General features: G+C 40.2%; 1 protein-coding gene across 14 annotated transcripts in view; it reads left to right on the top strand.

Annotated features, from left to right (window-relative positions):
* Window positions 1-26,655, top strand: part of LOC105485034 (trinucleotide repeat containing adaptor 6A) — a 216,082-nt gene that overhangs the window by 158,668 nt on the left and 30,759 nt on the right. For 11 of the 14 annotated variants that reach the window (XM_024793883.2, XM_071084251.1, XM_071084255.1 and 8 more), the window contains 7 exons: window positions 5,160-5,609; window positions 17,582-20,167; window positions 21,861-22,037; window positions 23,257-23,432; window positions 24,618-24,650; window positions 26,181-26,261; window positions 26,600-26,651. In XM_024793883.2, coding sequence (XP_024649651.2) covers window positions 5,160-5,609; window positions 17,582-20,167; window positions 21,861-22,037; window positions 23,257-23,432; window positions 24,618-24,650; window positions 26,181-26,261; window positions 26,600-26,651 — 3,555 coding nt within the window. The remainder of the gene's footprint in view (window positions 1-5,159; window positions 5,610-17,581; window positions 20,168-21,860; window positions 22,038-23,256; window positions 23,433-24,617; window positions 24,651-26,180; window positions 26,262-26,599; window positions 26,652-26,655) is intronic. The other 3 variants (XM_071084261.1, XM_071084253.1, XM_071084258.1) reach the window with 3 other exon arrangements.

The following is a 26,655-nucleotide window of genomic DNA, read 5'->3' on the forward strand; positions in this document are numbered from 1 at the left end:
CCTGGTGTGTTTTGGAGGGATAAATCTTGGGAGACCCTTTCAGAGTTTCTGCTGTTATACTGTAGGACCTTCTATTCTTCTGTGAGCCTATTTTGGTAAATTACATTTGATAAAGCAGAGTTTGGAAAACTACAGTCTGCAGGTGAAATCTGGCCCATTGCCTGCTTTTGCATATGCAGTGTTATGGAATATAGTCACATCCATTTGTTTGCGTTTACCTGTTGTCTGTGGCTGCTCTGGTGCTACAGTGGCAGAGTTGAGTGGTTGTCACAGACTCTATGGTCTGCAAAGGCCAAAATATTTACTGTCTCATCTTTACAGAAAGAACTTGCCAACCCCTGTTGTACAACATAGTTCAATTTAGTTGGATTTTGTTTTACTGGGATAGATTGTACATAGTATTTTCTTGTCTTTTGATAATCTCCACATTTGAATTTGTGTCTTTTTCACTCCCGGTGCTATTTATATCTCTTGTTTTTATTCACGTTGTTTGGGATGACCAAAATTTAGCCTGACTTATTGGTAACAGTGTTATGTTGGTGTTCCATCTTTTACTGTGCTCTGCAGTAATTTAAATGCCATTAGGTTTAGAGATACATGTTTCTTTTTCTTTTTTCTTTTCTTGAAAGAGGGTCTTACTGTTGCAAGACTCTGGAGTCGGAGGTTGCAGTGAGCCAAGATCACACCATTGCACTGCAGCCTGGGCAACAAGTGCAAAACCCTGTCTTTAAAAAAAAAAAAAAAAAAAAAAACTATTAAAGGCTGGGTGCAGTGGCTCCCAGCACTTTGGGAGGCCGAGGCAGGAGGATCACCTGAGACCAGCCTGGCCAACATGGCAAAACCCCATCTCTACTAAAAATACAAAAATTAGCTGGGCATGGTGGCACACACCTGTAATCCCAGCTACTCCTCAGGCTGAGGCATGAGAATCACTTGAACCAGGGAGGTGGAAGTTGCAGTAAGCCAAGATTGCGCCACAGCATTCCAGCCCGGGCAACAGAGCGAGACTCTTGTCTCCAAAAATAAGTATACACTAGTGAAAAAGAAAAAAGTATGGTAGTATTAATCAGGGAAATTATCTGATCATGATAGACACTTTCATAAATTTCTCTTATTTCTTCTATGTAAACTAGTTAATCTATTTAGATTTCCTGCCTCTTCTATGGTCAATGTTAAATTACTCCCTCCTCCAGCTTTTCATATTTATAGACTTGAACATAAAGAAATATATTAATTTCAGAAGGTTATTTTTTTCCATTTTCATTTTTTAATAAAGTTAACTGTTTTTCATAGCAGCATGCCTTGGATTTATTGATTTACTTTTAAAGTCATTGATCTCTCTTTTATGTTTACTAATTGTTTCTGTTTACTTTAGTGTGTGTGGGTGTTTTCCCCCTTCTTGAGTTGGATGCATTATGTTCTTGTTGGAAATAAGGCTGTGAATTTTTTTTTGAGCTCTGGTTTAGCTGGATCTCAAAATGTATTGTATGCAGTGTTTTCAGTATTATTTTCTTGGTAACCCTGTAGTTTCATGTTTATTCTTCATCTTGAAATGTACTTTTTTCTTTTTCTTTTCTGTTTTTAGCTGAAAAATTTGTGTTATGCAATTGAAATTTAAGGCAGATTTTTATTTGCTAGTTTTATGATTTTAGTGACATTACATTGTAATCCAGAAATATCCACAGTATTATTTCTAGCCTTTGCAATTTATTGATGTTTTCTTTGCTGCTGTATGGCATGTATGTGCATGTTGACTTCTTATGATTGTTTTATGGGTATTTGTCAAAAAGATGTTACTTGTTTTCAAGGTACATGGCTTTGCTTTTTTCTGGTTTATTCTGTCTCCATTTATTTTACATGTTTTGATATTATGAGACTTGGCATATAAAAGTGCTTAATTGCTCATGTCTTTAGTTTTTTCTTTTATTATGAATATGAAATTTATCTTATCCTTTATAATGCTTTTCTCTTTGAATTTTATTTTGTCTGATATCAGTATTGTTTTCATTTTAATTTTCTTAGCCTTTCTTGGTTGTGTATCTTCCTCTCTACTGTTTTTTTAAACCTTGCTGAGTTGTTTTGTTTAAGAGTGCTTTTTGCGAAGTTTATTGAGTTTGTTTTTCCTTTCTTAGTTTAAGAGGCTTTATCTTTTAGCAAGTGAACTTAACCCATTCACATTTATTGTGATACAGGTATTTTGGGGCTTCTGTTTAGCATCCTAGTTTGCATTAACCAGAACTTTGAAATTTTTTTAAATTCCATTTTACATGTCTGCTGAATAGATGAAGTTTTCTAATTTTCCTTTTCCCCCCCTTCCAATGGTTTGGGTGATTATGAACATAATTTACACCATAGCCAGTATTAGTCAGTGTTGGTATTTGTTACTTAGCAACCCCCACCTATGTTCACTTTTTAATCCTTCACTCATTACTTCTATGTCTTATTTTATATCTAAGATTGTACTTCAGATTAGCTTCATTTAATAATCAATAGTTACATTATCTTGATGTCTTTAGTGGTTTTAATGAAGTTTTCTGGCCCCGGAAATGAATACCTATCTCAGCTTTGTTTTCCACGTGGTACTTTACTGATGAGAAATACAGCAGTTACTTGAGTTTGAGGTAGAGGTGAAGTTGCTGGGTGACAAATATTGATGTTGCTTCTGAACTTCTGGTCACCTTTGATTTAGTGTTAGGGTTCTTATACATGCCTTCATATAGATCATTCACAGTTTTTGTATATAGGTTATCTTCTGGTTCTTTGATAATTAAAAAGCATCTTCCTGCTCCTTTCTCACACACCTTGTTTGGGCATAAAATTGTCACAGTGTTATTTTTTAATATTTAGATTTTTAAAGTAATGAAGTGGCAACAAACCTGTATTACAGCAGCAGGTAGCTACCACCTTAAGTGGGTGTTCAATTGCCAAATGCCACGCTGAGTCCAGTACTAAGCATGTAAAAGCTAAGTAAACATTTTTATGTTCCTTACAATGTTACATGTACAGTTGTCCCTTGGTATCTGTGACGCATTGGTTCCAGGACCCCCAACAGATACCAAAATTCATGGATGTTCAAGTCCCGTATATAAAATGGTGTAGTATTTGCATATAACCTACACACATTCTCCTATATACTTTGAATCATCTCTAGATTACTTACAATACCAAATATAATGTAAATGCTGTGTAAATAGTTGCATTGGTGTTTATTTGTATTTTTATTTTTGGTTTGTTTGCTTAGTATTTTTGATCCATGGTTGGTTGAATCTGTGGGTGGGGCACACATGGATGTGGAGGGCTGCCTGTACTTTATCTTCCTTAGGTTTCAGAGGTACTTTAGAATATTCTAGTGCCATATTGTCCTCATGAAGTGTTTTTGATAGCCAGTATGTGCTTATTACTGCATGAGGCACACACAAAATAAATAAAAAATGTTATTGTTACATATTAGAAGCATTATGTTGTCTGGGAGACAAAATTTTCACCTATAATTAGGCCTAGAAAGCACTTTGCCCCAATTATCAGTAAGAGACTTGTCAGTGAGCATCAAGAATGAAAGCATTATAAACAGTAGATGGAATGTTTGTAATTTTTCACTGTAATTCTTCCTGAACTACAGTTCGTATTACTTCAGAAAAATTGAAGTGACACACAAAAAATAAGAGGCCAAGATCATATATTATGTTTAAAAAGTATAAATGACATAGAATAAATTTACCAGATGTTCAGAGAAAGAAGAAAATGGGGAGACCAGTTTCTTAGGTGGAGGGGGGCTAGAGCTGAGAGTGTGGAAGAGGAAGTTGGTGGTCATTGTAAACTCAGGTGACCAAGGGTTTAATGACATCATCATATCTATTGTAGGCATTTGATAAAGATTTCTTTTGGACATAATTAATAACTTCACTTCTGTTTACTGAGTGGTTACAACACCCTGGGCACTTGACCAAGACTGTTCCTACTTTATAGAGGAGAAAGACACAGAGGTAACTCAGATGGTGAATGGTGGGCTGTTTTAATCCCAGGGTGGGAGCTTGAATGGAGATTTTTTTTGAGTGTCCTCACCAGTGACATGGGGGTGTTTCACTTCACTTATCTGACAGTGGTATCTGTGAGGATACATTAAAAAATTTCATAGAAACATTCAACTGCTACCAAAGTATAAGGTGGTATTGTGTCAGTCATTAACGAATAGCCGCTGTTTATATAGCCTTGTGTTCTGTGTTTTATAAACATGAAGACATTTAACCTTAGGATAGCTCTGCAAGGTGTAGGTACTATCTCCATTTTACCGGGAAAACAGCAGGCTCAGTTAGGTTTATACAACTTGCCCAAAGACACAAAGCTTGTAAAGGCAGAGCTGGGGTTGAAACCTGGCACCAAAAGCTCATACACCATGCGTCTCTGTACTTCTCCAGCTGGGTTTACTTACACTGGCTTAAGGCATTTCCATCGGTTTTCTTTCTTTACACTCTTTTATGAGTCAACAGTTTCCCTATTTGCAGTTTCTGATTTATTTTTCAGATTTAAGATAAAGCATCCAGATTATTTCTCTCATTTTGATTCATCTCATAGATACGTTATCTTTGTCTTTACTTCCATGTTCTGAGTTTGTCTTATACGATTCAGATTTTACATTTTTACATTGTTAACTTTGGCTTTTTGTAAGAAAACCAGCAGGTTGTTTTCTAACCTTGTGTTGTTCTTGTGTTGTCTTCTAAAGATGAAAAATAGAGACCAAACACATTAACAATGAGGCAGAATAAGAACAGTTGCCAGGGAATAGAGGATTCTCTTAGGACTACTGAAAATTGGCCACATTTGTTCTTTGAGTCATTGCAAGTTCGCTGGTTTTGTAATGATCAGATGATGTCTTTGACCAGAGTATAATGTGGGAAAGGGGATAGTGAACATGAGTTGTTGTCTTGGCCAAAAGTCCTTGGGCCCTTATTGGATAGGTAGTTAGCAGAAGTGAAATTTGACTCTTGGCAGTGTTATCTCCTAACAAAATTTGAGCCTGTAAATGAGGATATCCCTGCTCACGGAAAGCCTCTTTTTTTTTTAGGATTATTTTTCTTAGTGCCTTTGAATTTAGATGGCTTACTTTGGAGGTACCCTTTACTGGCTAATGTTTTCCACCCCTTTTCTTTTGTTGGGATTAGTGCCAGAACAGATAAAGCCCAGTGTAAGCCAGCCTCAGCCTGCCAACTCTAATAACGGCACTTCCACAGCAACCAGCACTAATAATAATGCCAAGCGAGCTACAGCCAACAATCAGCAGCCACAGCAGCAGCCGCAGCAGCAGCAGCAGCAGCAGCAGCAGCAGCAGCCGCAGCAGCAGCAGCAGCAGCAGCAGCAGCCGCAGCAGCAGCCACAGCCGCAGCAGCCACAGCAGCAGCCACAGGCCTTGCCTCGGTATCCTCGTGAAGTACCTCCACGATTTCGCCACCAGGAACACAAACAGCTTCTAAAGAGGGGTCAGCATTTTCCTGTCATAGCAGCAAACCTTGGATCTGCTGTTAAAGTGTTAAACAGCCAGTCAGAAAGCAGTGCTTTAACAAATCAACAGCCACAAAATAACGGAGAGGTGCAGAACAGCAAAAACCAGTCAGGTGAGAGAAGGCATTTCTTACGAGACTCACACCTTATCATCATTAGCTGTATAGCAAGTTAATAAATTTGTAGCTTTTTGGTGATGTATTGGTATTCATCAGTATCTGGATTTTAATATAAGAGTTCTTTATAGGGAGTTATGAATGGGGAATCTTAAAATATTTCCTGTAAGTTACCTACTTTAAAATGATTATTTTACTTATTCTCCCTTCAGGTTCTGCCCATTTTAATAAGGAGCTTATAGCTAAAGTTGACTGTAAGACTGTAGCTAAAATTGAGCACCCTTCCCCCCAGGCCCTGAGCAGTTGTACATATTATTGCAATTTAGTGTTCAACAACGTTGTGAGACAGAGTTCTTAACCTCCACTTTCAGTAGACGCAGCTGACACACCAAGACATTAAATAACTTGCCCAAGCTCACTCAGTTACCACATGCCATAAAAAGACTGGCACTCATGGAAATTATATTCAAACAGAGGAAATGCATTCAGTTATTTGCCTCAGAGTGACTTCTCTGAGCTTGGTAGTGATTGTGAGGCAGAAAATAAATCTAGTATGTGATTACAGGTTTTCTCAAAGCCCAGTTTGTTTCAACATGTTCTGGAAAGTTTTGATGGTCTATTAGTCTGTCCATTCATTCATTTATCCAACTATTTTAAAGTTCTACCACAAGCCAGATAGAGAATTAGGTGCTAGGGTTGAGGGGGCAATCAAGGTGCCCATACAAAAATACAATTCTAGAGGCGTGTAGCATACTGATAAAGAAGGAAGTCTAGAATCAGTCTGTGGCCTTGCATCCTGGTGCCCCCATATCCCAGTTTGTGTGACTTTGGGCAGGTTACTTAATTGCTCCATGTGCCTGAGCAGTCTTTCCTAACTGTCCCAGGTTGTACTCACTTTCTACACCTGTGCTCTCTTTTATATACCAAGAGCTGCTCTGTACATTGTAATATATTATGGTATTCACAGTGAATAAGTAGCAGATCCTGGACTCACATCAAGATCTGTCTGATTCCAAAGCTGTGCTCATAACCACCATGCTGTGCTTTGGCACCGTACAAGATGTGATAGGTAATGAGGAAGAGGACACAAATGTGAGTTTTCTAGCATAGGCACATTGTTATTGGAAAAGATACAAATTTAAGTCATTGTCCTGAGTTAATATTTACTCCCTAATTTCCCAGCACCTTATTACCTGTGTGAGCTTAGCCATATAACACATCTGACCTTCTTTGCTAATCTGTAAAACAGTAGTACCCAACCCTATAAGGTTGCTGTGGGGACTTAATTATATGGCATGTTATTAAAGGAGCTAGATTAATGCCTGATATCTAGGTGCCGAATAAATTATCTTCCTAATAACTCTTATAGAAGGACCTGCACTTCTCAAGAAGAGTTTGGTTTAGACATACTAGATCTAGTGCCAAGTAGTAGGCAATTAGTAATTTGAAGTTCACCTGGGAAGTCAGGTTGGAAGTAAATGTATTGGTCATCAGCATGATGAAAAATGTAGTTAAAAACTTTGGGAGAGGTTAGTTATACAACAAATGATGGAGTACCTGCTGTGAGCTAAGCAAGGTGGAATGGCACTGAACAAAACAGTGAAGTGGGATAGTATATTTAGAAAATATGTCAAATATGCCTTTTCACTTGGGGAAATGAAAGGTACCTGTTTTTGAAATGGAAACAACAGAAGTATAAGAATCTTGCTTCTCAAAAATAACTCTGAGTCAAAAATACCAAAAGTGTTACAAGTGTGCATTCAGATGAGAAGAAGGCCTCAGGTGTGGGCATAGGAAGAAGTCTTCAAAAAAAGGCTGAGAAGGAAAAACATCCTGCCTGTTTCTAAAAGAATTTTACCAGGGTGGACTGCATTGATGTGGAGGCTAAGTTGGAAGTGAGGAGGGTGCAGCAATCTAACTGAAGCCTGGATTCAATCTCAAAAAACAACTAGAAAATGCAGATGATGAAACCAAGGCATTCCAAAGAAGAGCCAGATTTGTATTTTTTTCTCTTAAAAAATTTGTGAATCCCCACTTACCAGCATATTTTACATATTTACATTAAAACATCTTTCTAGGTGTTACTAGGATTGGTAATAGAAACTTTAGCTTGCAAAATAGACCAGGAGAGTCAGTGAAGGCTTCTTATGAGTTAGGTATATCCAGCTCCTACCAAGTTATTAATATTAATAACGATATAGTGGCTAATCCTTATGGAGTGCTTACTGTGCCCACACACTACTAACTTACTTAATGCTTCTTTTACAGAGTAGATAGTATCATCTTCCTTTTACAGATTAGGAAGTAGCCTAGAGGGCAGTGAAGAACTGGGTACTAGATAGTATAAACAGCGTGCACAGTAGCCCAGAAACATGAGCATTCTTTGTTGTGAACTACATGTAGTTCAGAATTGGGGAAACGTAATGTTAGCTTGGTTTTTTGTTTTGTTTTGTTTTGTTTGATCCATTTGTATTTGGCTTTTTTATATTCTCGTTTTTAATTTTTTTAGAATCCTGTGCTAGTCAAACTAGACAACTCTGCAGACTAGCCCTGGGCTGCCAGTTTGGGGCTGGGCCTTAGACATTTATTGATGGTTTAATTTGAGACTTAAGACCTCTTTTTTGCAGTTGACCACTTAGAGCCCAAAGGGGTGAAATAACTCTTTAATATGGGGGCCCACAAACCATGTAATGAGAGTGAAGGCTTTGGGGGGACCAGTAGGCTCAACAGGAGCAATATTGTTCTTATAGGCCAAAGTGTTCTATCCCATTTTTTATCCACCTGACATGATCCATACAGAAAAGTTAAGAAGACTAGAATCGTGAACACTCATATACCCTCCACCCAAATCTGGTGGTGGTTAACATTGTCCCATCTTGACATCTCTTTCTCTGTCTCATATATGCATACATGTGCACATTATTGTTGAACCACTTAAAAGTAAGTTGCAAACACTGACACTTCAACTTTAATACTTCACAGGTAGTTATCCTAAGAATAAGCATAGTCTCCTGTACAACCACAATACCATTATCACTGCTAAGTGAAAGAACAACAACAATATCTTCTAATAGTTTGTGTCCACATTTTTGCTAGTTGTCCCAAGAATGTATTGCTTGCTTGCTTGTTCAGAGTATGCTAGCGTTTATATAAAATATAAAGCATATAGAACACTACGTATTGCTTAGGGAATGAATTCAAATGTAGTAAGATATAAAGATTTACATGAGTGATTACCACTGGTATACCCACTGGGGAAGGAAAGAGAGAGAATATGAGTTTTTTTCTGCCATACTAGTAATGTATTTTTTAAGGTGTATGGGTATATTTTATATTACTCTTTTATGGACTTTTCTATGTTTGAAATAGTTATTTTTTTTAAAGAAGAAGACATTTGAGGCATAATGGTGAATGACCAGTAATTGGGATGTTTTAACCAAAAATGTTAACATTAAAGTTTCTGGAAATGTTTAAAGGTTAAAATGCTGTCCGTTCCATCCATCTGTGCTCTTGCATTGGGCTTTTAGCACGGTGTACATCCTTGCTGTCTTGCAGCTTCTGCTTGCTTGGAACTTGCACCTTCCCCTTGGATGATAAACAAACTCATATCTTCTCTATCCTTAAAAAAAAATTTCGTTAAGTCTCCATACTCTTTTTTTTTTCTTTCTTTCTTTTTTTTTTTTTTTTTTTTTTGAGGAGACAGGGTCTCACTTTGTCACCCAGGCTGGAGTGCAGTGGCATGAACACGGCTCACTACAGCCTCAACCTCCTGGCTCAAGTGATCCTCCCACTTCAGTCAGTCTCTCTGAGTAGCTGGGACTACAGACGTTTGCCACCACGCCTGGTGAATTTTTGTGTGGTTTGTAGAGAGACGGGATTTTGCCATGTTGCCCAGGCTGATCTTGAACTCCTGAGCTCAAGCTGTCTGCCTGCCTTGGCCTCCGAAACTGCTGGGATTAGAGGCGTGAGCCACCATGCCCGGCAAAATCCCCATAGTCTTTTGAGGCTATTACAGAATTTCTCCCTCCCGCCTTTCAGTATTATTGAAGGAATGGTCTGTACTTGCAGTCTTTAATGTATTACATCAGTGTCTCATAATCTGGCTTCTGCTCACTTGACTAAAATAACTCTATTGCTGAAGTCACTGATCTTCTGAATGTCAAATGCAAACCTTTTTGTTCCCTCCCAAGGCTTTGTTTCAGATCTCCCCATATTTTAGGTCCTCTTCTGGAAGTCTTCAGTTGATGTTGGGCCCCTCAAAACTCAGTATGTCCAAACTTGAACTCTTTGTGTTGCCCCCATACCCCTTCCTCCTCCTGCATTCCTTTGCTCAAATAGTTGCCGCCCCCATTCATCCAGTCGCCCATCTAGAAACCTTGAAATCATGCTTTACTCTTCCCTCTCCTGTATGTCTCACAGGGTTACTGTACTCTGCTGATTTTAACTCTTTTTTATTTTTTTTATTTTTTTTGAGATGGAGTCTCACTCTGTCATCCAGGCTGGAGTGCAGTGGCACGATCTCGGCTCACTGCAAGCTCTGACTCCTGGGTTCACGCCATTTTCCTGCCTCAGCCTCCCGAGTAACTGGGATTACAGGCGCGTGCCACTACGCCTGGCTAATTTTTTGTATTTTTGGTAGAGACGGGGTTTCACCATGTTAGCCAGGATGATCTCGATCTCCTGACCTCGTGATCCACCTACCTCAGCCTCCCAAAGTGCTGGGATAACAGACGTGAGCCACCGCGCCCAGCCAATTTTAACTCTTAAATACCTTCCACTTTTCCGTCTCCCCCCTTGATACTGCTGCTACCAGTTGCCCTGGTTGAGGTGTTCACCATCTGGTCTAGAGCAGCATCCCCAAGAAAGTCTTTTGTATCCATCTCCCTGTCACCTTCACCCCATCTCTCAAACCAGAAGCCAGTCATGATTCATGCATTGCATTTGGTTGTGATATTACATTTGTCTTTTTTATTCCGGAACAGAGATTTGGGCCTATTTTAGTCCGGCTTTATTGGGAGATACCCACACCCATTCATTTACATATCGTCTGTGGGCTGCTTTCAAGCTACAATGGCAGAGTTAAATAGTTTTCACAGACCATCTGGCCTGCAAGGCCTGAAATGTTTAACTGGACCAGTGTAGAACAAGTTTGCCAAACCCTGAATCAAAGGCAAGAATAACCAGAAGAGTCATGTTGAATTTTGTACTTAAGAGTGATCTGAGGCCAGGCGTGGTGGCTCACACCTGTAATCCCAGCACTTTGGGAGGCCAAGGCAGGCAGATCACGAGGTCAGGAGATCGAGACCATTGTGGCTAACATGGTGAAACCCCGTCTCTACTAAAAACACAAAAAAAATTAGCCAGGTGTGGTGGCAGGTGCCTGTAGTCCCAGCTACTCGGGAGGCTGAGGCAGGAGAATGGCATGAACCCGGGAGGTAGAGCTTACAGTGAGCCAAGATCGCACCACTGCACTCCAGCCTGGGTGACAGAGCCAGACTCCGTTTAAAAAAAAAAAGAGTGATTTGAAATTGTGCATCTAGGGTTTTCTCATATTCCCAGTGGTACCATCTCTCTCATACTCCTTGGAAACATTGTAAAATGTAAATATTATTTACTTTTGAAGCTCTTCCCTTTCTGGTGAAATTGAAAGTCTTTAAGGTAGAAAATAAATATTTAACTGTTTTGTTTGTTAGATGCTGTATATTTAGAAGAAAAATATTTGAATGTCCATGGATCTAAATTCTTCCTGAATAAGTGATGCGGTTTCTTTTCTTTTCTTTTTTCTTTTCTTTTCTTTTGAAACAGAGTCTCGCTCTGTTGCCCAGGCTGGAGTGCAGTGGCACGATCTCGGCTCACTGCAACCTCCGCCTCCCGGGTTGAAGCAATTCTCCTGCTTCGGCCTCCTGAGTAGCTGAGATTACAAGCGCCCACCACCATGCCCAGCTAATTTTTGTATTTTTAGTAGAGACGGGGTTTCACCATGTTGGCCAGGCTGGTCTCGAACTCCTGACCTCAGGTGATCTGCCCACCTAGGCCTCCCAAAGTGCTGGGATCAGGCATGAGCCGCCACGCCCAGCCAATGCTGTTTTTTTATGTCACTAGAATTATCACCAGTCTTTGTTCAGCCCCCACATAACCTCTTTGATTTTTTTTTTTTGGATAGATGTTCTATTATGTACGATTATGTATTTACGTTTTTTTAGTGTGGTACTGTTGGTGATCACACTTCTGTGGGCATTTTGTATGAAAGTAGGATGTTAATGATACTTTGGATTTCACATATTTCTAAATAACGCGCAACCTTCCAAATCTAAGTTTGCCTACAGCATTGCAGTGTATAAACATTTTGCATTACACTCAGTAAAACTCAGCCGCCCCCTTTCTTCCCACTAGCACAGAGATTTACTATTTCTCATTATTTCCTGGAAAAGCTGAGTGATAATACTCTACTTAATGATGCTTCTCTGTGTTTATCTTCCAGATCATTTACAGCACTGGGTCTTCTTGTGTGTCTATAAGCAAAATAAATTATCTGACTTCTTCCAAATCTGAAATAATCTCTGACTCTGAAACATATTAGTAATGATTCCTGAGGAGTCCTGTTCTTTTTACCCTTTCCGTTATAATACTGTCTGTTCCCATCCCCTGCAATACATTTTGATTTTTTTTTGTTGTTGTTGTTTTGAGATGGAGTTTCGCTCTTATATAATGCCCAGGCTGGAGTGCAGTGGCATGATCTCGACTCACTGCAACCACCGCCTCCTGGGTCCAAGTGATTCTCCTTCCTCAGCCTCCTGAGTAGCTGGGATTATAGGTGCCTGCTGCATGCCCAGCTAATTTTTATATTTTTAGTAGAGGTGGGGTTTCACCCTGTTGGCCAGGCTGGCCCCAGGCTCTTGACCTCAGTTGATCCACCTGCCTCAGCCTCTCAAAGTGCTGAGATTACAGGAGTGAGCTACTGTGCCCAGCCAACACCTTTTATTTATTTTTATTTATTTATTCATTTTGAGACAGACTCTAGCTCTGTCACCTGGGCTGAGTGCAGTGGCATAGTCACAACTCAATACAGCCTCAACCTCCCAGGCTCAAGCGATCCTTCTGCCTCAGCCTCTCAAGGAGCTGGGACTCCAGGTGTATGCCACCATGCCCAGCTGATTTTTTTATTTTTTGTAGAGATGGGGTGTTGCTAGGTTGCCCAGGATGGTCTCACTCCTGGACCCAACCAGTACTGCTGCCTCGGCCTACCAAAGTGTTGGGATTATAGGCATGAGCTAAAATGCCAAACGAATTTTTTTTTCTAAACTAAAACCTTTTTTATAACCCAGAACGCCTTGTAACTCACCATTGGTAACCCAATTTTTAAAATAATCTTTAATTTAGGTTTTGATCAAGTGGCTTCTAGATTAAAAATGGGATTTTAGTTAATAATATTTTAAAAGACAAACTTAGCCACCAAACCAGGTCATGACCAGAATCTGAGAACGTTTTTCACTAACATTAAAGGTGATAGAACTCATTTCCAGAATATATTCAGGTGTTTGCTTTTTTGCTTTACTTTTGATGTATTCTAACATTAACAGTGAAATCTGTCACATATGGTTTATGTATAAAAAATACTTATTCATTGATAGCTTCATGGTTTCATCTTTTAATGTTTTAATCATTTGGGATTTTTAAAAATATATTATCTCATTTTAAAAAGTTTTCAAGTACTGAATATTCCCTTTCCCCACTGATGTAAAATGCTAATCCTTGAAATAGTATCTTTGACATATACTTGGATCTGTTTCTGGGTTACTTTTTCTGTTCAGTCAAAGTGCTGTCTGGCAGTGCAGTGCTGTTCAACTATTTCCTGATAATGCAGATTCTCTTCTTCACAACCTCTTCTTTTTGAAATCTTTTAGAGGGTTACTCTCCCATTTACTTTACAGAATTTTTAAATCACTTATAATCATTTTTACAGACTCTTGTTAACAATTTCTTATAATTGAATTAAACTTAGAGCATTGTTACATCTTCATATCCAGTAACAAGTGTCTTTACTTTCAAGTGTCTTCTATGGCCTGCAATAAAATATAATCATATACGACTTTAAATATTTTTGCTAGCTTTATTCCAGTTACTTTATGGCTCTTAATGATTAAGATCTTTCCCCATCAACATTTTCTCCTGGATTATTTTTGGCATGTAGAAAGGAAATTGTTTTTTCATGTTGATCTTTTTTGCCTCTATTCTATTATCTTTACCTCCCATTTTTGAGTCATATTTTATCAGTTAGTAGTTCTAACACTAGACCGAATAGTAGTATTGATGACAAGTATTTTTGTCTTTTTCTTGTCATTATGGGAATGCTTGTGGTGTTTCACTCTTGAATTCTGGATCCATTTCTTATTTTCCATTTGGGTAGTTTTGTTTTCGATGGCCAATCTTGTTTTCTTACTCCTGCTTTATGAAAGTGGCCACACACACACACACACACACACACACACACACACACACTCTCTTATGCAAGCAAATAGTGGCAGCAGAAATACGTTTGCAGTAGTCCAGGAAAAGAAAGTGACAAGGGCTGGACTGTCTTAGATTTGGAGAAAAGGTATATAGATTTTGGACTTGATGTTGTTTTGGGTTTGCTGTGCACAGGGAGGAATAGAAGATAAATTCTAGGTTTTAGGAAACTTACTGAGATGAGAAAAACTTTTAAAGAAGCAGTTTTTGCCCCCTTTGGGAGGAGAGGAATTTACACTCTGTTGGAGTGTAAATCCAGAATTAGAAGATTCTGCTTTCAGAATATCTGAGGTATCTTAAGATAAGGTATCTAAGGTAGAATATTCAGGTATCTAAGTGGAAATTTTAAGTAAGGAAGTTATATGATTTCTCACTTTGTTCTTCATAAGGGAGACGTCGTGGAATGAAAAACATGCTTTGGAGATAGGACTAAAAGATGATAATCCTTAGCATGCATTTATCAGTGATAATAGACCTCATTTATTAAGCACCTAATATGGATCAGATATAGTACAGAGTACCTTTTTTTTTTTTTTTTTTTTTTGAGACAGAGCCATGCTCTATTGCCCAGGCTGGAGTGCAGTGGGGCGATCTTGGCTCACTGCAAGCTCTGCCTCCCAGGTTCACGCCATTGTGCCTCAGCCTCCTGAGTAGCTGGGACTGCAGGCACCCACCACCACACCTGGCTAATTTTTTTGTATTTTTAGTAGAGACGGGGTTTCACCATGTTAGCCAGGATGATTAACATCGCCTGACTTCGTGATCCACCTACCTTGGCCCCCGAAAGTGCTGGGATTATAGGCGTGAGCCACCGCGCCTGGCCAGTACAGTTTTAATAATCCACACCACAGTTGTGTGAGATTGATACTAATACTGTTTCTTTTTTTTTTTTTTTTTTTTTTTTTTTTTGAGACAGAGTCTCACTCTGTCGTTAGGCTGGAGTGCAGTGGCACCATCTCGGCTCACTGCAACAACTTCCGCCGCCTCCGCGGTTCAAGCAATTCTCCTGCCTCAGCCTCGCGAGTAGCTGGGACTACAGGGGCCCGCCACTACATCCAGCTCATTTTTTGTAGTTTTAGTAGAGACAGGGTTTCACCATGTTGGCCAGGATGGTCTCAAACTCCAGACCTCGCGATCCACCCACCTTGGCCTCCCAAAGTGCTGGGATTACAGGGGTGAGCCACTGTGCCTGGCCTGGTACTAATACTATTTCTACTTCAGAGATGAAACTAGGCACAGAGATTGAGGATCTTACCGTGGTCACACAGCTAGTAAATGGTAGGAGTGTCTCTTAAACCCACGCATTCTGGCTACCCAATCTGTGCTGTTAATCACTATGTCAAATTGACCCAAACGAGGCACTTATTTGCAGCCAGCACTGAGCTTAATGTTTTACATATGATACAATTAACAAAAGAACCAGGTTAAGAAGTATTGTTTATATTCTGGTTTTGCAGATTTGGTCATACAGAGTTCAGACTTGAATCTGGGTGTCTCTAGAGTCCTGTCTACATTCTTAGGCACCTTGCTTTATGAAGGATTCTGATGAATCCTGCCTTTCTTACTTAATTTTCCATAAATTAACCTGTGAACCTCAGTTTTGTCATCTGCAAGTGAAGGTAATGCCTATCCTCTAGGGTAGCTGTAAGGATTCGGTGATAAAAGTGCACAGAAAGTTGTCAGACATAGTCCTGAATGCCAAACATTTGTTGATGGTGCCGGTGCAGATGTTAGTGTGTTGATTTGCTTATACCCAGTGAGTCTGACTTACTGTTACCCTTTATTTCATGAGAAATTCTCCTCATGGGCACTGAAAGATAGCAAATCTTCTTTGGCAGCTTTAGGAATCATTAAAGAAATGATTCTTAAACAGGGAGTGGAAATTAGAGTCATCTATGGAACTTTAAAGTATGTTATTTGATGAATTTATATCATTTCTGGTCTCTCTCCAGTCACTTTTCCAGACTCTTTCCAGCTCATCATCTTTTGCTGCTTAATGATTGTGCTTTGAGAGAAAATGATGCAAATTGAATCTGATTTTCCATTTTAGCAAACACCTTAATAGTGACTTCTGTTTATCTCCTAGGCCTACAACCCCTGAAGGTTGGCTCATTAGGTCTGGGACATTGCCTTGAACATGTATGTTTAAAAACACTACATGTGATTCTGATTGGTACTTTAGTAGAAAACTGCAATATAACCTGCCCCTCAAGGCAGTCGAAATGCACATGGCTTATGCAGGTTAATGCCTCTGAGGAATGTCTGCCTACCAGATCCTTAAACCAAGTGAGAGTTAAGAGTATGGGGAACTATCAGAAGCACCAAAACCACCCTACCTGTGGTAAAATAGCTAGATAGTAATACATAGCAGGAAGTCCAAGATTATAGGATTGTATGACTGGTCATCAAATGGCTCCAGTGTTAGCAGTTGATTTTTTGAGATCATAATAATTCTGTGATCTTCAGCATAACAACCATTACTTTTCTGTCCTTTTATATAAATGTGGTTAGGAAGGTAAATTAAGAAAATTTTATGAGAGGAAGTTGAACTGAAAATACTGTTACTTGGATGTAATATTTCAGGTTGAAGATGGATACTAATGAAATGGAATGTAATGATAAAAGCTTTCAAATTCTTACCATTCTTAAAAATTTTTATAAACTTGTGGCTGGGTGCAGTGGCTCACGCCTGTAATCCCAGCACTTTGGGAGGCCGAGGCGGGCAGATCACGAGGTCAGGAGATGGAAACCATCCTGGCTAACACGATGAAACCCCGTCTCTACTAAAAATACAAAAAAAAAAAAAATTAGCCGGACGTGATAGCGGCGCCTGTAGTCCCAGCTACTCGGGAGGCTGAGGCAGGAGAATGGCATGAACCCGGGAGGCGGAGCTTGCAGTGAGCCGAGATCGCACCACTGCACTCCAGCCTGGGCACAGAGCGAGACTCCGTCTCAAAAAAAAAAAAAAAAAAAAAAAAAAAAAAAAAATTATAAACTTGTTACAATACCCAAAACAGTTGTTTGGAAAAGCTATAGTAGAAAACAGAGGGTGGAAAAATATTTCTGATACATTTTATCAAATTTTGGCTATTCACTTCTCCTTACCCATCTTTCCATGTCAGGCTTCTACGCCTGGGTTGTTCCGTTATCCTAATGTGTAGCTGCCTCCTAGACCTTCTTGACTCCAAAATTCTTTTATTTGCTGATATGTTAACAATGTATTCATTCAGCAAGTATTTATCAAGGGGCTGTTGTGTCCTCTAGGATCTTAGGATAATATCAGTTGAACATGGAAAGTTGGTGGCTAGAAGATAACCAGTGCCCTTGTAACCATTCTACCGTTGTTAAATTTGAGGAGCCACATTTATTTATAACATATTCGTCATTTTTCTTAAATTTTAGTGTCATTTTGAAATGGCCTAACACTTTTTATAAATAGTTGTACTTCTCCTTTATCCTAGATATAAACCACAGTACTTCAGGATCCCATTATGAAAATTCCCAGCGGGGACTTGTGTCTTCTACAAGCGATTCTAGCACAAACTGTAAGAATGCTGTTGTAAGTGACTTGTCGGAAAAAGAAGCATGGCCCTCAGTCCCTGGCAGTGATCCGGAGTTGGCTTCAGAATGTATGGATGCTGATTCTGCCTCCAGTTCTGAGTCGGAAAGAAACATCACTATCATGGCTTCAGGGAACACAGGTGGTGAAAAAGATGGCCTTCGGAATAGCACTGGACTTGGTTCCCAAAACAAGTTTGTAGTTGGTAGCAGCAGCAATAATGTGGGCCATGGAAGTAGTACTGGGCCATGGGGTTTTTCCCATGGAGCCATAATAAGCACATGTCAGGTCTCTGTGGATGCTCCTGAAAGCAAATCTGAAAGTAGCAACAATAGAATGAATGCTTGGGGCACTGTAAGTTCTTCATCAAATGGAGGGTTAAATCCAAGCACTTTGAATTCAGCTAGCAACCATGGTGCCTGGCCAGTATTAGAGAACAATGGACTTGCCCTAAAAGGGCCTGTAGGGAGTGGTAGTTCTGGCATCAATATTCAGTGCAGTACTATAGGCCAGATGCCTAACAATCAGAGTATTAACTCTAAAGTGAGTGGTGGTTCTACCCATGGTACCTGGGGAAGCCTTCAGGAAACTTGTGAATCTGAAGTAAGTGGTACACAGAAGGTTTCATTCAGTGGTCAACCTCAGAATATTACCACTGAAATGACTGGACCAAATAACACTACTAACTTTATGACCTCTAGTTTACCAAACTCCGGTTCAGTGCAGAATAATGAGCTGCCTAGTAGTAATACAGGGGCCTGGCGTGTGAGCACAATGAATCATCCTCAGATGCAGGCTCCATCAGGTATGAATGGCACTTCCCGTTCTCACCTTAGCAATGGAGAGTCAAAAAGTGGAGGCTCTTATGGTACTACATGGGGTGCCTATGGTTCTAATTACTCTGGAGACAAATGTTCAGGCCCTAATGGCCAAGCTAATGGTGACACTGTGAATGCAACTCTAATGCAGCCTGGCGTAAATGGGCCTATGGGCACTAACTTTCAAGTTAACACAAACAAAGGAGGTGGTGTGTGGGAATCTGGTGCAGCAAATTCCCAGAGTGCATCATGGGGAAGTGGAAATGGCGCGAATTCTGGAGGAAGTCGAAGAGGATGGGGAACCCCTGCACAAAACACTGGCACTAATTTACCCAGCGGTGAGTGGAACAAACTGCCTAGCAATCAGCATTCCAATGACAGTGCAAATGGCAATGGTAAGAAGTTTACAAATGGATGGAAATCTACTGAGGAAGAGGATCAGGGTTCTGCCACATCTCAGACAAATGAGCAAAGCAGTGTGTGGGCCAAAACAGGAGCTACAGTGGAGAGCGATGGTAGTACAGAAAGCACTGGACGCCTTGAGGAAAAAGGAACTGGAGAAAGTCAGAGTAGAGACAGAAGAAAAATTGATCAGCACACATTACTCCAAAGCATTGTAAACAGAACTGACTTAGATCCACGTGTCCTGTCCAACTCTGGTTGGGGACAGACTCCTATTAAGCAGAATACTGCCTGGGATACAGAAACATCACCTAGAGGGGAACGAAAGACTGACAATGGGACAGAGGCCTGGGGAAGCTCTGCAACACAGACTTTTAACTCAGGGGCATGTATAGATAAGACTAGCCCTAATAGTAATGATACCTCATCTGTATCAGGGTGGGGCGATCCCAAACCTGCTCTGAGGTGGGGAGATTCCAAAGGCTCAAACTGCCAGGGGGGGTGGGAAGATGATTCTGCTGCTACAGGAATGGTCAAGAGCAATCAGTGGGGGAATTGCAAAGAGGAGAAGGCTGCATGGAATGACTCGCAAAAGAACAAACAGGGATGGGGTGATGGACAGAAATCAAGCCAAGGGTGGTCTGTTTCTGCCAGTGATAACTGGGGAGAAACTTCAAGGAGTAACCATTGGGGTGAGGCCAATAAGAAATCCAGCTCAGGAGGTAGTGACAGCGACAGGTCCGTTTCCGGTTGGAACGAACTTGGTAAAACTAGTTCTTTTACTTGGGGAAACAACATAAATCCAAATAATTCATCAGGATGGGATGAATCTTCTAAACCTACTCCTTCCCAGGGATGGGGAGACCCTCCAAAGTCTAATCAGTCTCTAGGTTGGGGAGATTCGTCAAAGCCAGTCAGTTCTCCAGACTGGAACAAGCAACAAGACATTGTTGGATCTTGGGGAATCCCACCAGCTACAGGCAAACCTCCTGGTACAGGCTGGCTGGGGGGACCTATACCAGCCCCAACAAAAGAAGAAGAACCCACAGGCTGGGAGGAACCATCCCCAGAATCTATACGTCGCAAAATGGAGATTGATGATGGAACTTCAGCTTGGGGAGATCCAAGCAAATACAACTACAAAAATGTGAACATGTGGAACAAAAACGTCCCAAATGGCAACAGCCGTTCAGACCAGCAAGCACAGGTACATCAGCTGCTAACGCCTGCAAGTGCCATCTCAAACAAAGAGGCAAGCAGTGGCTCTGGTAAGTTTCTATTTTATGAAATCAAGACTTATTTTAACTTACTGTTATTATAAGATTTGTATAACAAAGTGCTTGGATATGTACACAAAGGCTGTTCCTTACTGTAATCCAGAAGCAGCTTGAAGAAAATTATAGGGGTGATGTTTACCATCAGAGAACAGAGCTCCACTTTTGGCAGTGTTGTTTGAGTCCTGCACACTTCATTCTCTATTAGAAATGCAACAGAAGGTGAATTGGACAAGGGCGGTCAAGTGGAAATGCTGTACACTTCTCTAAGTTGTTTTGAGTTAGGCCTTGTGGTTTTATTATTTGACTAAAATATCTCCAGAAATAAAACAAGTATCTCATAAATACAGTACTATCTAAACATTACGTACTATATTTGGCTCTAGAAGGGATTTTTTTTAAGTAGGTGAGAAATCCAACTCTACTTAGATACAGTATATATGTTTGTGTATTAAAAATATTTGATAATACCTTTCTAGTATATCCTTACTTTCCTCTCTTATAATGAACTAATTCCTGTCTCTGCAAATTATCCCAACAACATTTTCATTAAGTGTGATTGGCTACATTGTCTTTGTTAATAAAAGTTTTATTGACTTAATAGTCTCATTGGAAGTGGATATGGGAGTGCTTTCATGAGCTAACTTTTCGGCGCCTAATTTTTTTTTTTTTCAGTCTAAGTATAGTTTGTTGTATTAATTTAGGTTTGATTCTTAAAAGGAAGAAGTATGTATCTAAGATGAAGCCTATTGGCTTTTATTTTTTCCTAATGAAACGTTTATGGCTTTTTGTTGTGGTGGTGGTGTTTTTTTTTTGTTGTTGTTGTTGTTTTTTGCTTTGGACAACCTCAGCCTAATACTTCAGATTTTAAAATAAGGATTGTTCAGCATGTGTAAAAAGTAGGTGACCCATTATTGTTAGCTGGGTAGTACATTGTTTTTCCAGTGTATGTGGTGTGGAAGGGGTACACTTGTGCCACAATTTTTTTTTTTTTTGGGTGGGGGGAGATGGAGTCTTGCTCTGTCACCTAGGCTGGAGTGCAGTGGCATGATCTTGGCTCACTGCAGCCTCCACCTCCCAGGTTCAAGCAAGTCTCCTGTCTCAGCTTCCTGAGTAGCTGGGACTACAGGTGTGTGCCACTATGCCCAGCTAATCTTTGTATTTTTAGTAGAGACCAGGTTTTGCCATGTTGCCCAGGCTGGTCTCAAAATCCTGACCTCAGCTGATCCACCTGCCTCGGCCTCCCAAAGTGCTGGGATTACAGGCATCAGCCACTGTACCCAGCTGGTACAAATGTTATACATACACTGTCACCCAGCTTATCACCTGCTCCAATTCACAAGGTTCGGTTTAGAATGACTTGACTTTTTCAGGAATTAAATTGATGCTCAAAGGAGAGTGGTTTCCCATAACTATGCAAAAATCAGCTCTAGGCCTAGAGGGTAATTATGAAAAAAGTTTAAAAAATTCTCACCTTATAGTTATATTAATGGGAAATAGTTTGTCTTTTTTTTTTTTTTTTTTAAACATAAAACGATGCCATCTTTTTGCCTATCACAGTATCATTATTCTGTACATAAACGTGAGGTTCTTCATCCTTGGTCCCTAAGTATTCTTTATTGTCCCTTATTCCACTGCACCTCCTTACCTTCTATGCTGATGACTTCTTTTCCCACACTTTCTAAAGGCTGGGGTGAGCCCTGGGGGGAGCCTTCTACTCCAGCCACAACTGTGGATAATGGTACTTCAGCATGGGGTAAGCCCATAGACAGTGGTCCCAGCTGGGGGGAACCCATTGCTGCGGCATCCAGCACATCCACGTGGGGCTCCAGCTCTGTTGGTCCACAAGCATTAAGCAAATCTGGTAAGTTATTGACAATGCCTGGTAGCTGTTGTGTAGCAGTGGTGATCACTCACTGACTATAATTAAATAATTAGATAAGGTTTCTGTGTTATTTATAATCATATAATATGGCACGATAGATGATGTTCAGTATTTTGCTCTTTGATTTTGTAACATGGTTTATTCTCTTTCTGAATTTTCCTCTTTTCTCATATTTCTTAGAATTGTAACTGTTAATTTGCATATACTTCATCAAATCTAAATTATAATTTACCAAATTAGGTTATCTAGGAAGAGTCTACTAGCGACTTTCATGCCATCCAGCCTGAGAGGCTAAATAGTGTAGCCATGAGGACACATATTCAGACTATCAGATGATTCCCTGAAAGTTACAGACAATTAGCATAGTTCAGAAAAGACCCAAGATTCAAATTAACATTGTCATTATCCTATAGGTTATGTAAAAGATACCCTATAGGAATCCCAAGGGCCATGTGTGAAGATAAGATGCTTTCTGCTTATGACTTTGAAATACTCTTTGGCCATTCTCCCTGAAAATATATACAAAAACTGATTATTTCAAATTTCATTCATCATCTTCGTCCTGTGTGTCACTATGCAGATTATTAAGTGGGTACAAACAAGAGTGCTACCATTGTCCATGTTCAAGAACCATGATTTGTTAAAGGCATGGAGGAGTTTTATTAGATTTTAAAATAAGAATATGTTCTTTTTCTTTTTCTTTTTTTTTTTTTGAGACAGAGCCTCGCTCTGTTGCCCAAGCTGGAGTGTAGTGGCGCGATCTCGGCTCACTGCAAGCTCTGCCTCCAGGGTTCACGCCATTCTCCTGCCTCAGCCTCCGAACTCCCGAGTAGCTGGGACTACAGGTGCCCGCCACGACGCCCAGCTAATTTTTTGTATTTTTAGTAGAGACAAGGTTTCACCGTGTTAGCCAGGATGGTCTCGATCTCCTGACCTCGTGATCCGCCCGTCTCGGCCTCCCAAAGTGCTGGGATTACAGGCGTGAGCCACCGTGCCTGGCCAAGAATGTATTCTTTTTCGTGGAACTTTTAACTCAGTATAAAACATATATTCCTTCTGTGCAGATGCAGGAAGGGAAATAAGTGTGTGCGTGTGTGTTTTCTTAGGTTCTCTACCCAATTTTTAATGTATGCTTATTCTCCAGAAGGAATTCTTTTATTAAAGTATGTTTCTCTTTATATCACAAATCCACAATCAGGGCCAAAATCTATGCAAGATGGCTGGTGTGGTGATGATATGCCATTGCCTGGAAATCGCCCCACTGGCTGGGAAGAGGAAGAGGATGTAGAGATTGGAATGTGGAATAGTAATTCGTCTCAAGAGCTTAACTCATCTTTAAATTGGCCACCATATACAAAGAAAATGTCATCGAAGGTAAACATTTCAAGGGCAAAGCCCTTGAAACTTTAAATTCCAAAGGTAGTTTACCCACAGAAAATTAATTTTTTGCCTGCCCATTTCTGGCAGTCAGTACAGTCCAGGCAGCCCCCACCTTAGGTATAGCCACTTGTATGGGCAGCCACCTAGAGAAACATAAGACCACAGGAACTTCCTTTCTCCCCACTGCTACAGCTTGGGATTTCTCTCCTCCTCCCCCTCCACCAGTGCTGCCTGGGACAACCCCTCATCCTAGGGTGGTGCCTGCAGCGGTGAGGATGAAGAGAAGAGCAAATCTCCATGTTGACTCTTTCCATCCCACTGCCAGTTCATCTCCCATTTCACCTCCTCACCTGGAGTCCCCCACCACCCCCTTACCCAGAGTCACTATCCTCCTTATTCACCTGTCATCTTTGTCCCTATCCCATCCCAAAAGGTCCTGTGACAGAAATCCCTAGGAATGATCTGAGCTTGATTTGGCTTTTATATGTGGACAAATCATATTCCTAAAGCTGGCTGTACATCGGAATCCCATGGCATTTGTTAAAAGTGCAGCTTCCCATACCTCAGGTCTACTGAAGTTTTGGAAATTGGACCAGGTTTCTTACCCTAAAGAAACTCCCCAAATGTCTCTGATGCAGAGCCAGGTTTGGGAAGCACTGATTTAGAGCACTGGTTCGTAAGAGGTGGCACTGGGGGCTGGCGTCAGGTCTTCCTGGGGACGACCATTTTCAAAATAGGTGCCCAGTCTCCCAGGTGGTTCTGACATAACATCCTATCCCACCCAACTTGAGAATGATTACCTTTTGAGAGACCTTAGAAGGCAAATACCAGTGGATAGTTGGACTAGGTAACTGCCAAGGTTCCTCACTTTTAATCCTGGGATTCTAAGTCTAGGACCTGCCATTTTCATTTTTAAAATTTTTCATGTGGCCGAATTTGCCTATTGCCTTGCCATATAGCTTATGAAATGCTTTTACATGTTTTACATAAGTCATTTGATCCTCACAACCTTCTAAGATAGGATACTAATGAGGAATTTGAGACTGGAAAAGGTGGTGACTTGCCCAAAGTTGCAATAACTAGTGACAGAGTAAGGACTTAAGCTTAGGTCTTCCAATTCCAAACCCTGTGTTCTTCCCACTGGACCATGCTGTTTTGTGACTTTGTCTTTCCTTACAGGGTCTGAGTGGCAAAAAAAGGAGAAGGGAAAGGGTGTGTAGCCTTTTTACTCTTTCTCCTTTGTTTCTACTAGTAAAAATCTTTAGAAAGCAACTGCAAACATTTATTTAGCCTCTGCTGTGTGCCAGGTACTGTGCTTGGTGCTGGGGATTCAAATACACTAAGATATGAGCTTCACCTTTCGGGAGCTCACAGTCTAGTACGGGGCATTAGGAGAGCTTCATAGAAGTGTCAGCTTGAATTTGGAAGATGCTTGGGATGGGATGTGTTAAGGAAGATAGTAGCCCAACATAACTAAAATGTAGAATTTTTAGGAAGAAGTGACAAGAGATCTGGCTCTGTAGTTAAGGCAGATTGTAGTGTCTTCAATAGCATGCCAAGAATTTGAACTTTATTTTGTGTAAAATATGGAACCAATGAAATTGAGTAGAAAACAACATCAGTGGGGTTTTTAAATTATTAATTTCAGTCAATGATAGTATGAAATATAAATTGGCACAGAGGGGAGACCACAGTTAGGGATCTCAGGGAGCATCTGTGTTAATTCAAGCTAGAAAGGAGGGCTTGAGTTGGGAAATGAGACTGGATATATAGTGGAAGGGACTAATTTGAGAGGCATTTCGGTCAGAATAGAAAGGACAGAAGAACTTGGCAACTAGTTAGGCATGGGGATGGATGGGGTGAAAGGAAAAGGGATCAAAGCCAACTTCAGAATCTGCCGAGAGAGTTAGGTGCTTGCTTCAGAGACCTGCATTTGGGGGGAAGTTGTGAAGCTGTGTTCTGTTTCACAGTCAGAAGGAATAGACAGTAGCAATGGGAAAGGGTGATGAAGGCAACAGACTGAGGATGGTTCTGTGAGACCATAATGAGAGACATAGGTCTCTATGGCTTCCAGCCTCCTTGTCTACCAGACTGCTAATCACAGACCCTTCATCCTCTTAACTCAGGTCTCAATGGAGTTTCCATACCACTCATACCCCAACCAGCTGCAGAGAGCCAGCCAGCCCTAAGCAGGAGGAATCCCAGGTTCAATTCTGCTAGAGATGTTGTGTTCTTGGCAACACAAATTGAAATTTTAAAATACTTTTCCTGTGGAAAACATGGTGTGTTTTCAGTAGGATGCACATAGCATAATTAAATTATGGGTTAAATTGGCTTCTTTGGACTAACCTGAGGACCTAGTCACTATTTTTTTACTTTGGTTTGGAGTGAGAATTCCAGAAATCTAAATTATAACTACTCTTACAGTTCTCCACTACTCAGAGGCCCTGTTTTCATATTTTTGGGTCATCGAGGCCTTTTGCTTCTGTCATTTCCTTCTGACTGCTTGCCTTTAGAGATTTCTCTGTACATTACAGCTATACCAGAGGACTGGAGCAAAGGAAGTTGAAAATCAAATAAGTTGATTTTTAATTATTAACAACTCTGATAAGAGTTGATTGGAGGAGAAATTATTGGCTAAAAATGAGAATTGGGGATTGTCTTAAGTTTTATTAATCCGTCACTATACCCAGATAAACAGAGATGGCCATGGCATCTTTTCTACTCTTTTATTTTACAAAGGGAATGATGAAAGGTGGAAACAAACAAGAAGAAGCGTGGATAAATCCATTTGTTAAACAGTTTTCAAATATCAGTTTTTCGGTAAGTATGTTTTTTTAGCAGCTCCTTCCTCTTTTAATGGTGCTCCATGGTTTATCTTGATTTCACTCTTTTCAATAATTATTTTTCATCTTCGAGTCCTTAGGAATGTGCTTGATGTTGGAGTAAAATTGGCCTCCAAACCTTTATGGTTTTAGCTAAGAACTTCAATCACATGTTTTATTTTAAAACATTTAAAAAATTACATTAGGCAATGAAAAATGAAGCTTTATGATCCACTTGAATTTTTCAGATAATGAAATACAGTAAAATTCTTCATTTTTTATTTGTTTTCATTGATAAATTAAGGTCTGCTAACATGCTGCATTTTCTTTCTTTAGAGAGACTCACCAGAGGAAAATGTACAAAGCAATAAAATGGACCTTTCTGGAGGTAA

Source organism: Macaca nemestrina, chromosome 18, assembly GCF_043159975.1.
Source record: "Macaca nemestrina isolate mMacNem1 chromosome 18, mMacNem.hap1, whole genome shotgun sequence".
In the NCBI taxonomy this organism is placed as follows: domain Eukaryota; kingdom Metazoa; phylum Chordata; class Mammalia; order Primates; family Cercopithecidae; genus Macaca; species Macaca nemestrina.